Source organism: Salvia miltiorrhiza, chromosome 3 (assembly GCF_028751815.1).
Source record: "Salvia miltiorrhiza cultivar Shanhuang (shh) chromosome 3, IMPLAD_Smil_shh, whole genome shotgun sequence".
NCBI lineage: Eukaryota > Viridiplantae > Streptophyta > Magnoliopsida > Lamiales > Lamiaceae > Salvia > Salvia miltiorrhiza.
In genome coordinates this window covers 18,663,736-18,675,338 of record NC_080389.1, presented here as the reverse complement: position 1 = coordinate 18,675,338, position 11,603 = coordinate 18,663,736, and the positions used below count along the sequence as shown (strand labels likewise).

Here is an 11,603-nt window from a genome sequence, read left to right as displayed (position 1 = left end):
ATTCCGTCGCCGTAAGCACCCCACTACCGAGAACACCCCGAAGGAATAAAACCAGAGGCAAAAAGTTTCGGCCGGTCAGACGTCGTCCCCAGAAACTAACCATCCTCAAACTCACAAACCGAAGAGACATTAACCACAGGTAAGCAGCAAGGGTAGCTACATGGCCGGTTATATGCCGTCGCCACAAACACCCCCACTACCTATCCGGACTGCAGATCTTCCCAGAACGATATCCACTTCTTGAGTTTCTAACTTTGCAGAGCAGCGCTCTACAACGTTGCGGGCATAGCTGCGCTGCACAGCGCTCCGGGGCAGGGCTGTGCTGAGCAACGCTCCGGGGCAGAGCTGCGCGCAGCAGCGCTCCGGGGCAGGGCTGTACTGAGCAGCGCTGAACAGCGTTCCGAGGCAGGGTTGCGCTGAGCAACGTTCTAGGGCAAGGCTACGCTGAACAGTGCTCTGGGGCAGAGCTGCGCCTAAAATATGTATAACAATAAATAATAGTATAATAAAATATATTTTAAATTGAAGTAGGTTATTGATCAAACATAATAGAAAATATTCTTTTTATTAAAAAGTTAGATTAAGATGGGTTGTTGATAAAGATAGTCTTATAATTAGTATTGAAAGTAACAAAAAGATGAAAAACAAGAATAAATGGGATATTATTAGTGGTGGAATAGTGTCCCAAAATTGATAGGAACTTATTTGTGGGACGACCCAAAAAAGAAAGATAGAAAGTTATTTGGGTGACGAAGGAAGTATATTATTTAAGTAGCGGATATTACTATAAGAGATTGAGACATGAATGAATATAAAAATATTTTTTAATTGAATTTGAGATTAGTATGAGTTAATAAATTATAAACGGGAATAAATATTTTAAAATGTAACAGCTTATATTTATAAAATTAGATGAGTTCGTGTAACTAATCAAAATTGGGACGAGTACGAGTATATATATTTTAGACGGATAAGAATATTTATCAACATGTCTTCGTGGAATTTTCTCTAATTTTAAATGTTTTTGTTATTAAAATTATCTGGGTATGAGTAACATACATTTTTTACGAGTACGAACATTTTATCAACATGTTTACATGATTTTTTTTTTCTAATTTATAATATCTTAATTTTGTATATGAGTGTTTATTCTTTAATATTCGAGTCTCTGTTGAGACGGATAACCAATTATTGTGATAAATTATATTTATAAATATAAATATGTGTGGATATTTAACAAATGTTACTTTACATTTTTTTCGATGAGAACAAATAGTAAATCGTTATTTACAAAATAAATTCATTTCTTTAATATAAATATTATTTTATTTATTACAATTACACACTAGTATTACTTAAATAAATAAATAAATAAATGATTCTATATTAATGCTGAACCAACAGCCAAATATTTAAAAAAATTCAAAATTATTATATATATAATGACTAGTACATTGACAATCCGTCGTTAAGGCCGAAAACATAACAAACAAATTTCTCGGCGTCGTTAAATGTGCCAGCGAATTGCGTTTTTTTGTAGTGATAATTATGAATCATATTCTTTCTCGTTTCAATTCTCATTTAATAAATTGTGGTATTTAAATAATTTTTATTTTAAAATTGTTGGTATCAAATTAATAAATATATACTTGAAAAACAAAATATCTTTAAATTTTGTGACAGGAATCCAACGCGGCCGCCTCTTATGACGCTGCAAATGGACAACTATGTGAAAGACTCCGACGACGTCCATTGACTTCACTTCACACAAATTATGTCTACACTTTCTATATATTGAGTCGTTGGTTTATCAGAAATCAGAATGATGGTATTTGAGAAATTCAACAATATGCAGGCCTCAATTCTGCTCATCATCTTCATCTTGGCCTCCACTCCAACACTACTACTCTCATCACAGAATTTCCCCTTAGCTAAGCTAAACTGCAGCGATCATTGCGGTGATATAAGCATCCCATTCCCTTTCGGCACCACAGAGGAGTGCAGCATGAGCAGCAATTTCAGGGTCACCTGCAACCACACAGCCATCGATCCCCCAAAGCTCTTCTGGGAGGACTCGTCAATCGAGATCACAAACATATCCACCCACGGCCAGATCAAATTGCTGCAGTCCGTAGCGTATGATTGCTATTATAGCAACGGTTCACGTGCTTTGAACTTCAGTACGTGGATAGAGCTCCCTACATATTTCACGGTGAATAATACTGCGAATAAGTTCACTATCGTGGGGTGTAACGCCTTGGCCTTTGTTTCCGGGATCAGTAGGCTCGGCCGCAGCTTCAAGACGGGCTGCACCGCCATGTGCAGTAGCGAGGCTGATCTCACGGAAGGGGAGTGTGCCGGCATGGGTTGTTGCCAGACTCCCATCCCCCGAGATTTGTGGAGGGTGGAAGTTGAGGCGGATAGTTATTCCAACTATACCGATGTTTGGGACTTCAACAACTGCAGTTATGCCTTTGTTGCTGAGCAGACTGCCTTCAATTTTTCTAAGGAGAATCTCAAAAACTTATACAGCATTGACACCCTTCCTATGGTTGTTGATTGGGTCGTTGGGAATCAGACGTGCGAGGAGCTGGCCGGGACCAACACTACCGGCTATGCTTGCGTGAGTGCAAACTCTATTTGCGACAATCCGCAAAACGGCTATGGTTATCGCTGTCGTTGCAACGACGGATTTGAAGGAAATCCTTACCTTCACCATGGATGTATAGGTATTACAAATACTAATTCTGTCTGTCATTTACTAATTATCATTCATGAATCATGAATCATGATCATCATGAACTGCTACTGTTTGCAGATATTGATGAATGCAAGACTCAAAATAATTGCAGCAAGTATGCGTCCTGCATAAATACACAAGGGAATTACACTTGTTCTTGTCCTGAGGAATACAATGGTGATGGAATAGGTGATGATGGCTGCAAGGAGAAGGTTGACCCAAAGAAGCAGGATATGAAGACTCCTTATGTCGTGATTGGTTAATATTCTTGGATTTATTAATTTTCTATGCATGTTCTAATCTTCCTCTTCTCAACAATACATAGACATAAGCAAATTCGATTAATTCTGCCTTTTTGAAACAAACAAACAGGAGTTGCCTCTGGGGTCATTGCCCTACTACTTGCTATCATTTTCATCCACTTGGAACTCAAGAGAAGATCACAGAATAAGACCAAGCGAAAACTCTTCCTTCAAAACGGAGGGCCTATGTTGCAAGAGAAACTAGCGAGGAGAGAAGCCTCACCGGAGATGGTGACGATTTTCAGCTCATCAGAGCTAGAAAAGGCCACCAACAACTTCCACAACAGTATGATCATTGGTCAAGGCGGGTTTGGCACCGTCTACAAAGGCGTGTTAGCAGACAGAAGAACAGTTGCAATCAAGAGGTCTATAAGAGTTGATCCCACCCAAATCGAGCAGTTCATCAACGAGGTCTTCATTCTGTCTCAAATCAACCACAGGAATGTAGTTAAGCTGCTTGGTTGCTGCCTCGAAACCGATGTTCCCCATCTAGTTTACGAGTTCATCACCAATGGCACCCTTTCCTCACACCTGCACAACGAGGCTAAAGCTCGTGCTCTTGATTGGAACACGCGTCTGAAGATTGCTGCAGAAACTGCAGGGGTCCTCTCGTATCTGCACTCTTCAGCGGCTACTCCGATCATACATAGGGATGTCAAGACGGACAACATCCTTTTAGACCATACTTTCACAGCAAAGGTTGCAGATTTTGGAGCTTCAAAGTTGGTTCCTATTGATCTCGCGCAGCTTTCCACTATGGTGCAAGGGACTTTTGGATACCTCGACCCGGAATACATGCAGACGAACCAGCTGACAGAGAAGAGCGATGTTTATAGCTTCGGAGTAGTCCTCTTGGAGCTAGTCACGGGGCGGAGGGCATTGAGTTTTGATAGGCCAGTAGAGGAGAAGAGTTTAGCCAACTATTTCCTTTCTGTACTAAAACAGGACCTTTTGTTTGAAATTGTTGATGATAAAATAGTGGGTTCGGCAAATATGGAGCAAATATCTGCAGTTGCTAAGCTTGCGAAAGAGTGCTTGAACGTGAGAGGCGAAGATAGGCCTAGTATGAAGGAGGTAGCAATGGAACTCGAAGGGCTGATACTGCGAGGCAAGCACTCATGGGCAAGAATAAATGTAGAGAATGAAGAAGAGAAGGAGTTTTTGCTTCCAAATGATGATGGAATGAGTCACTTTGGTAATGGTGATAGCAGCTCAAGTGTGGGATATGATAGTATCTCCAGAGATCATATTCTTTTACCAATGAATGGAGGAAGATGATTAACTTTGATTAGCTTAAGTTAAGACATTTATGTATGCATATCATTATATATATTCAGGTGGTAATTAGTTTTCAAGGGAGAAATACAAATTCAGTAATTTTTTTCTTTGTGCGTACCAATTTAATTTTGTATCTTAAGTAAAACTTGAAAGCTTATATATATCATGATAATCGTCAATCGAGAGCTTTTGAAAAGTAACTATTAAGGGTAGGGTTGTGTGTTTTTTTTTTTCATGACTTGCCACTATTTAATTTGATGTGCATGCTGGAACTTATAGAAGCTCTCTTGGAATTCGAACTTATATATCTAAAAAAATATGAAAAAATGCATTAAAACTTGCTTTGCTTTTCTTCAATTTAGCATGATTTGCAAGTTGCATCGTTTTGGCCTTTCTTAAATCTCGGATGAAATTCAATGTTCTAGCCTGATACGCAAACAGCAAAAATGCTATCATAGATATTCTACAACATAACATGACCACACAATTATCAGCATGGAACTAAATAATAATATAACACATTTTCGCTACCAAAAAATAAAAATAAAACAGAGTGGGCTTCCAGAGGATGCTTGACTTAAACAAAGACCATAAAACACACCATTGGATTCTATTACATATTCATTGTGCGTAATAATACGACGTACTCCCTCCATCTTTAAATAATTACTATTATACAACACAAAAGTACACATGCCAAGACTGAATATAATTTAATACGTATACTTTTAATTTTTTTTAACTTTAATATTAAAATTTGGGTAAATATCACTTTAAACCCCAAACTATTTTCGCACTATCAATTATATCCTAAACTATTGAAAATGATTTTTTAAACCTTGAACTATCAATTTTATATCAACTGTACATTTTATCCACTTTTAATCCTTGGAATTTTTAATTAGTAAGGCATATAATCACGTTGTTTTATATAATGTACGTTAAAAAAAGAATAATTCTAAATACATCGTGGAGGGAGGAACTGTCTTCTTTCTCAATCAATAGGGACTGATTCAAGATTTATCATTGGAGGGAGGAACTAAATTTGTTGAAGTATGACATCTGAAAATATTTGTACGAAGGTCATCTTCGAGCTAAGCTTTTTTTTTTTTTTTTTAATCATTTCGTGCCATTTAGTTTTATGTTCAAATAAAATCTTAATGGGCTTAGAAATATAACTCAATCACTTACAAGTAGTTGTTCACATTCTATTAATTCAACAATAAGTACATTGAAATCATATAACTTCTTTGCTTTTTTTTTATATAGAAAAAAGTAATTATTCCATCTTAATTCTAAAAAAATAAACTAATTTTCATTATTAACAGTACATAATTTATACTTTAACCATTGAAAATTAACTAAGAAATAGAAATGAGACAAAATTAACACAAATTTAACAAACTAATATTTCAAATCACTGTAAATTGTTAAGCAATTAATGTAAATACTACTTCCTCTGTCCCATAAGAGTGTGCATTTCTTTTCTATTTTGGTACGTCCTACAAAAGTGTGCATTTGTCATTTTTGGACACTACCCCAACCTCTGAATCAAAAATTTATTGAAGAAAAAAGAAAACCTAAAAATTGGACATCACCCCACCGCTAACTCCTTATTTCTTATTCTTACTTTATCACTTTCTCCACTGCCAATACACTCATTCAACATTTTATTAAAACTAACACATTTAATTTTAGTATTAAAACATGAGTAGAAATTGGAAGTTTAGCTTAATTTCATTTTAAAATTTTATAATATGACACTTAAAAGTGAACAAAAAAGTTCATACTTATTTAAAGGCGGAGGGAATAATATTCAAGAACATAACGCAATTATTATGTAAAAATATTAAATTATAATATGGAACTTTCACATCTATTTCCGAAATTGCGATACAGATTCACAAATACAAGAAACATAGCCACTAGTAAACAAAATATTCACTCTTATTCAATCAATCATCCCATGGATCAATTCTTATAATTAGAAACATGGCCACACGTAAATATAGAGTCAATATTTTGTTTGTTTTTTTTTTGTTTTTAATTGTAATAATCTTGATTTATTTAAATGCTATCATTTTCAATTTAAATATAACATCATCATTTGAATAATCTTATAGTTATATATTTCAATTGAAAAAATAACATTTACAAAAATATAACAAGGTTTAACACAAAATAATAATAATGAGAAATTAATAACTGCAACTTTAATAGGAGTATATATTATTTGAAGAAGTCCATGAAATATGGGAGAGACGCACACACTGTGACTGTGACTGTGACTGTGACTGAGCACAGACCACACGCCTAAATATTCTAAATGAACATCACTTAAACGACTTTTAAATTGAATTGGTTGGTAGTGTGCGGAAGGGCCCAATTTGACAATGCCAGAAAGTTTCTATCGATGGACCTTACCGTTTCTTCCTGGACATTGCACGCGGCCATTTTCTATCTCAATTTTTCATTTTTCTTTAATAGTACTCAAAATTAATTTAAATAAAAAAATAAAAAAAAAATTCACTAGACTTTAGTAAAATACTATAGCTCTATCAGTTAACAATACTTTTTGCCCTCTGCTTTAGTGATAATTAGTATTTGTACCCCTACAATGCTTGAGAAATATTTTTATATTTTTATATTTATATAAAATTGATAACAACGTAATTATTATATTTATAAATATAATAAAAAAATTAACATTAGAGTTATTATTCCTCTAATAATATAATCATTAATTTTATGAATTAATACATTTATTTTATCTTTTTCATTAAATATTATCTAAAGAGAATTAATAGTTATATAATTACATATATATTTTCGAAAACTTCAAAGTGTGAAGGAGGAGAATTAAATACAATCAAAGACTTTGTCAAAGATATGAATCGACCATGAAAGATGGAGTAGAAGAGATTTCAAAAGGCAAAACTTGGTCTTCCTAAATTATAGGGATGCTCGTTATTTTGCTTAACCAACAAGCATATTATGGCTTGAAAAAAACTACACATGCCACATCCATATCCCACGAATTTAGCTATGATATTCTTGCCCACTAAGCATGTATTACATCTTTAAATAGGAGTTGAGCACTATGTAAATGTTACTAGTTCATTCAAGCAAAAGACACAAGGGTTGAGTCGCAGGATAATTTTCAAACATCAGACACGATATCTAGGTCAAAACACACATTGAGTGGGAGACTCGTGTGTCTAACAATCTTTGAGTGGGAGACTCGTTTATTAGGGCTAGTCGGTAAGTTTGTATGTTTGACATTCATAGATTATCTTCATTAAAATCTAGTTGTTGCTAGCATAGTTGATAGCATTAGAAGAGATTGTTTTTCTTTTCAACTCCACTAAATTAGAGGGATTCTATTGAGTGGTGCAAATATCTTCATTGTAAAAGGGATTTTTATAGTGAATATACACTGCAATTAATTAACATTGCAGTATAAAAATATTCCATTGTCTACATATTGTTGAGTGAATTGTTCGATCATTCTACACAATATATTTGGGTTTGCGAAAGCAACAAACTTTTAATTAATTTTAGCTGAATATATTTGAACTGAATATTGAAAAATAAAGAAGAATTTACAATAATAAAAATTGATATTATGAAAAGATTTTTTTTTCTTTTAAAAAATAGATTTATTCAAAAAACATTAGATAGGTAAGAGAATTTTATAAAAAAAAAAAGTTTAATCTTTAAATAAATATAACTTTTACATTTTAAATAAAATAATTACATAAAATTTATCAAATTAAAGCTCTTATCGTGATCTTTAATTTGATATGTATATTAAATATTTTACAATTAGTTGAATTTCATAATTTTAGAAAAAAATGATATAAGAAGAAAATATATAATTTATAAATAAATCTTTAATTTTATTATAACTACTAAACTGCGGCTCGATTTTCAAATCAATTCAAATCAATTTATATTTGATTTTAAAAAATCTTAACTTTTTAATATAGTAAAGATTACACACATGTCTCAAATGACTTTTCAATGGCTGCTGGACCATAACCCACCTCCAAAAATAATATTTTGATAATTCATAAACTAGACTAAAAGTTGGTTGGATATTCTAAATTTATAAACAGACTTTTCAACGGTACAATAGTTGGACCATAATCTCCCTTAAAAAAAATTGATAATTCATAAACTGGAGTAAAAATTGGTTGGATATTCTAAATTTTTATTTATAAATCGAGCTGTATCTGAACCAAGTTGAGTCAAGCAGAATACTTTCAGACTCGATTTGTCACACTCCAATTTTTTATGGAATAATTATAATTTAAGTGGAATCAATTCATAAAAATAAATAAGGTAAAAACATTGTTGAAATCCGAATAATAAAATGACAAGTCGAGCTACGTCCCTTTGGATCATATGTTTTGTTTCATACTTATGATAACCAAAATTCATTAGCATAAAATTAGGAGTTAAAAATCTAAGTTCGATCAGAGATATCATTTGAAATGTAACATGAAAGTCTTCAGTTGAGAAAACAAAAGACGAATAAGAGTTATTGCTACAACAAAAGTCTAAATAGAAAGCTGAACCCTAGCCTCAACTCTACCTCGTCAGCATCAGCTAGTCAATCAGAAGAACATTTGAAAAAATTTGAGCTAAGTACTAATGTACTCAGTGGGCAAACATTTTCTGAAACATTTCATATTTTCGTAAAGACAATTTATCCAATCATTTAAAAACATGACTTGGAAGGTTTTAAATTAAAGTAAAAGTACTTCTAAACATGCAAAATCATTTATTTTATTGGCGCCATTGTCACATTCTGTTTAGTTACTCGCTGTAATCCCGGACCTTTTAGTCACCGACGAATCGCTTATTCCCATGATACTTGCCCAGAAGACGTAACTCAAATAAGTTGAATTGACACCGGGGCGCTACCCGGACAGGCCTTATATGATACATGCTCTGGAACACATCCAACCAAGCACCCTTATAATGCCTCTTATATGAATTAGTGCCCGATGGAGATCAACTCACCGAAACAACTAACAAGTGTACACAATTATCAAACAACGTGTTAGGTCAGAAGAGAATCTCGATCGATCCATGAATTGTGAGCCTTAAACATAACAAAGCGCACAAAACATTTTATTGGATAAACAGTTTGCATTTCATGACACATTGAGAGTTTAATAATTCAATTATACATTTGTAGGGCTGAGCATCGGTTCAAAACCGAACCGAACCGAACCATTTTCAAAAAATTGAAACCGAACCGACATAGGTAGTAGACGGACCGAACCGAACCGCCTGGAGCCCGAAAACCGACCATAACCGAACCGGCCGAAACCGATCGGTTTCGGTCGGTTACCGAACCGACCGATTTTTTATTTTTTTTCAAAAAAACAGTAAATCTGCCCAATTTTTTGAAAAACAGCCTGTAATATTCGAAAAAAAAATATAAAAATCTGCCCAAATCAGACCCCCAATCTATGCATTCATTCGATTTACCAACCACCAAAAATTCGAAAAAAAAAACTGACCAAAACAATCATCAATTTTTAATCGAAAAAACAACAAAAATTCGATTTACCTTTCGGAGGAGGGGAGAAAGGTGGCGGGGGAGGTCTGCGTGACTGCGTCAGGCTTCAGTGGCGGAGGAGAAGCCGATCTGGAGTCCTGGACGGCGGGTCTAGGCCGTCTGGCTCGTGTTGGAGACGTTAGACGCGGCGGGGGGCGGCCGGCGGGTCTGCTCGTGCTTCCGTGCGCGAGGAATGGAGGCGACACGGGTGGTCGCCGGTTAGAGAATAGAGGCGCGGCTGGGACTTGGGATGAAGGGAGGAGAGTAGGGTTTCAATGGAGAAGGGAGGCGCAACAGTTCAAAATTGGGGGGGAAGGAGGGTAGGGTTTTAGTTTTACATTTAGTAAATGTAATATAAAATATAGAAAAAATAATATATATCATGTATCGGTTCGGTTCGGTTCATAACCGAACCAAAATCCCAAAATCGAAACCGAACCGATACATGATCGGTTTTTTACTCTAAAAATCAAACCGAAAACCGAACCGAACCAAAAAGGATCGATTCGGTCGGTTTTTCGATCCGGTTCGATTTATGCTCAGCCCTATGCATTTGGAAAGTAAGCCCGCCTGGTTAGGCAAGTCTGAAGATCATAATCACATAAACTCATCTCGAAAAAGCAACGCTAATGCCTTTGGTCCACAAAGTCTATAAGAAATTTTATTCTTAATAGGTCTCGTGAAGCTAATCTTATTTCTTAGTGAGTGTGCTAAATATTCATGATCCATCACGTCGGGTTTAGATTATTAACATTGAAAACTAAAATTTTCGGCTAAGGACACCAACAATATCCTTGCTCGTCTTTTCCTTAATAATTGAATTTATTAAAACCAATTTAAATCATGATGCAAATGCATAGTTGATTTCGTACTTAATCATAAAATAAGTGAATACACTTAATATATAAATTACTCTTTAAAACAAATAATTAAACTCAAATCAAAGTCTAATTAAATGAAATAGTGCAGCCCATTTTAAGAAACATATATACATCCCAAATTTGATTAAATTCGGGCCCAACCTTTCTTCTTTTAAGAAAAGTCCAAATCAATTAAATAAAAGAGGGGCCTGAACAAAAGATAAAATCCCAGCCCACTGATTTTTTTTTTAAAAAAAGCAGCCCAGCTATTTAAGGCCCAAAACCCAACCCTTATTCTTCTACATCCCTCAAATCTATCTCTCTCCCTCTCAGACTCAAAACGCAGGCACACACACAAGCATATCTCTCCCTCTCTCGCTCGCTCAAGGCTCCGGCGATCGCAGCCAAGAGCCGCCACCGGTCTCTCCGCCTTCCTCCTTGTTGAAAAACTGAAGAAATTGAAACATACGGAAGAAAAGAAGAGAAACAGTAAATTGGGGAAAATCTCTTGAATTACATTGTGAAAAGTTATCACAAAACTTGCAATAAGGAAACCTATATAGAGGCTAGTAAAAAGTGTAAAACACTAACTAATAAGAGAAATAACAACTTTAACTAAGCTACAATACTAACTACTAAAAGCAATACTACAATTTTAATTTTACATTTTAACACTCCTTTACGACGGCGAGACGATGTTGCCTCCCTCGATCTCTCTCTTCCTCCCAGCGAGTCAGCGACCACATCGACAAGGCCCCTGCCTCAGATCTCCTTCTTCAGCCGCAACCACCGCCTGTCTTTCAAGCGGCGGCGCCGCTTTCTACCCTCACTCAGCGGCGGCAGCAGCTCCG

General features: G+C 35.1%; 1 protein-coding gene across 1 annotated transcript; it reads left to right on the top strand.

Annotated features, from left to right (window-relative positions):
• Nucleotides 1-1,706: 1,706 nt before the first annotated feature.
• Nucleotides 1,707-4,427, top strand: LOC131017986 (putative wall-associated receptor kinase-like 16). Its single transcript, XM_057946749.1, has 3 exons — nt 1,707-2,729; nt 2,819-2,998; nt 3,113-4,427. The coding sequence occupies exons 1-3, from the start codon at nt 1,823-1,825 to the stop codon at nt 4,318-4,320; spliced, it is 2,295 nt and encodes a 764-aa protein (XP_057802732.1). The 5' UTR covers nt 1,707-1,822; the 3' UTR covers nt 4,321-4,427.
• Nucleotides 4,428-11,603: the final 7,176 nt, after the last annotated feature.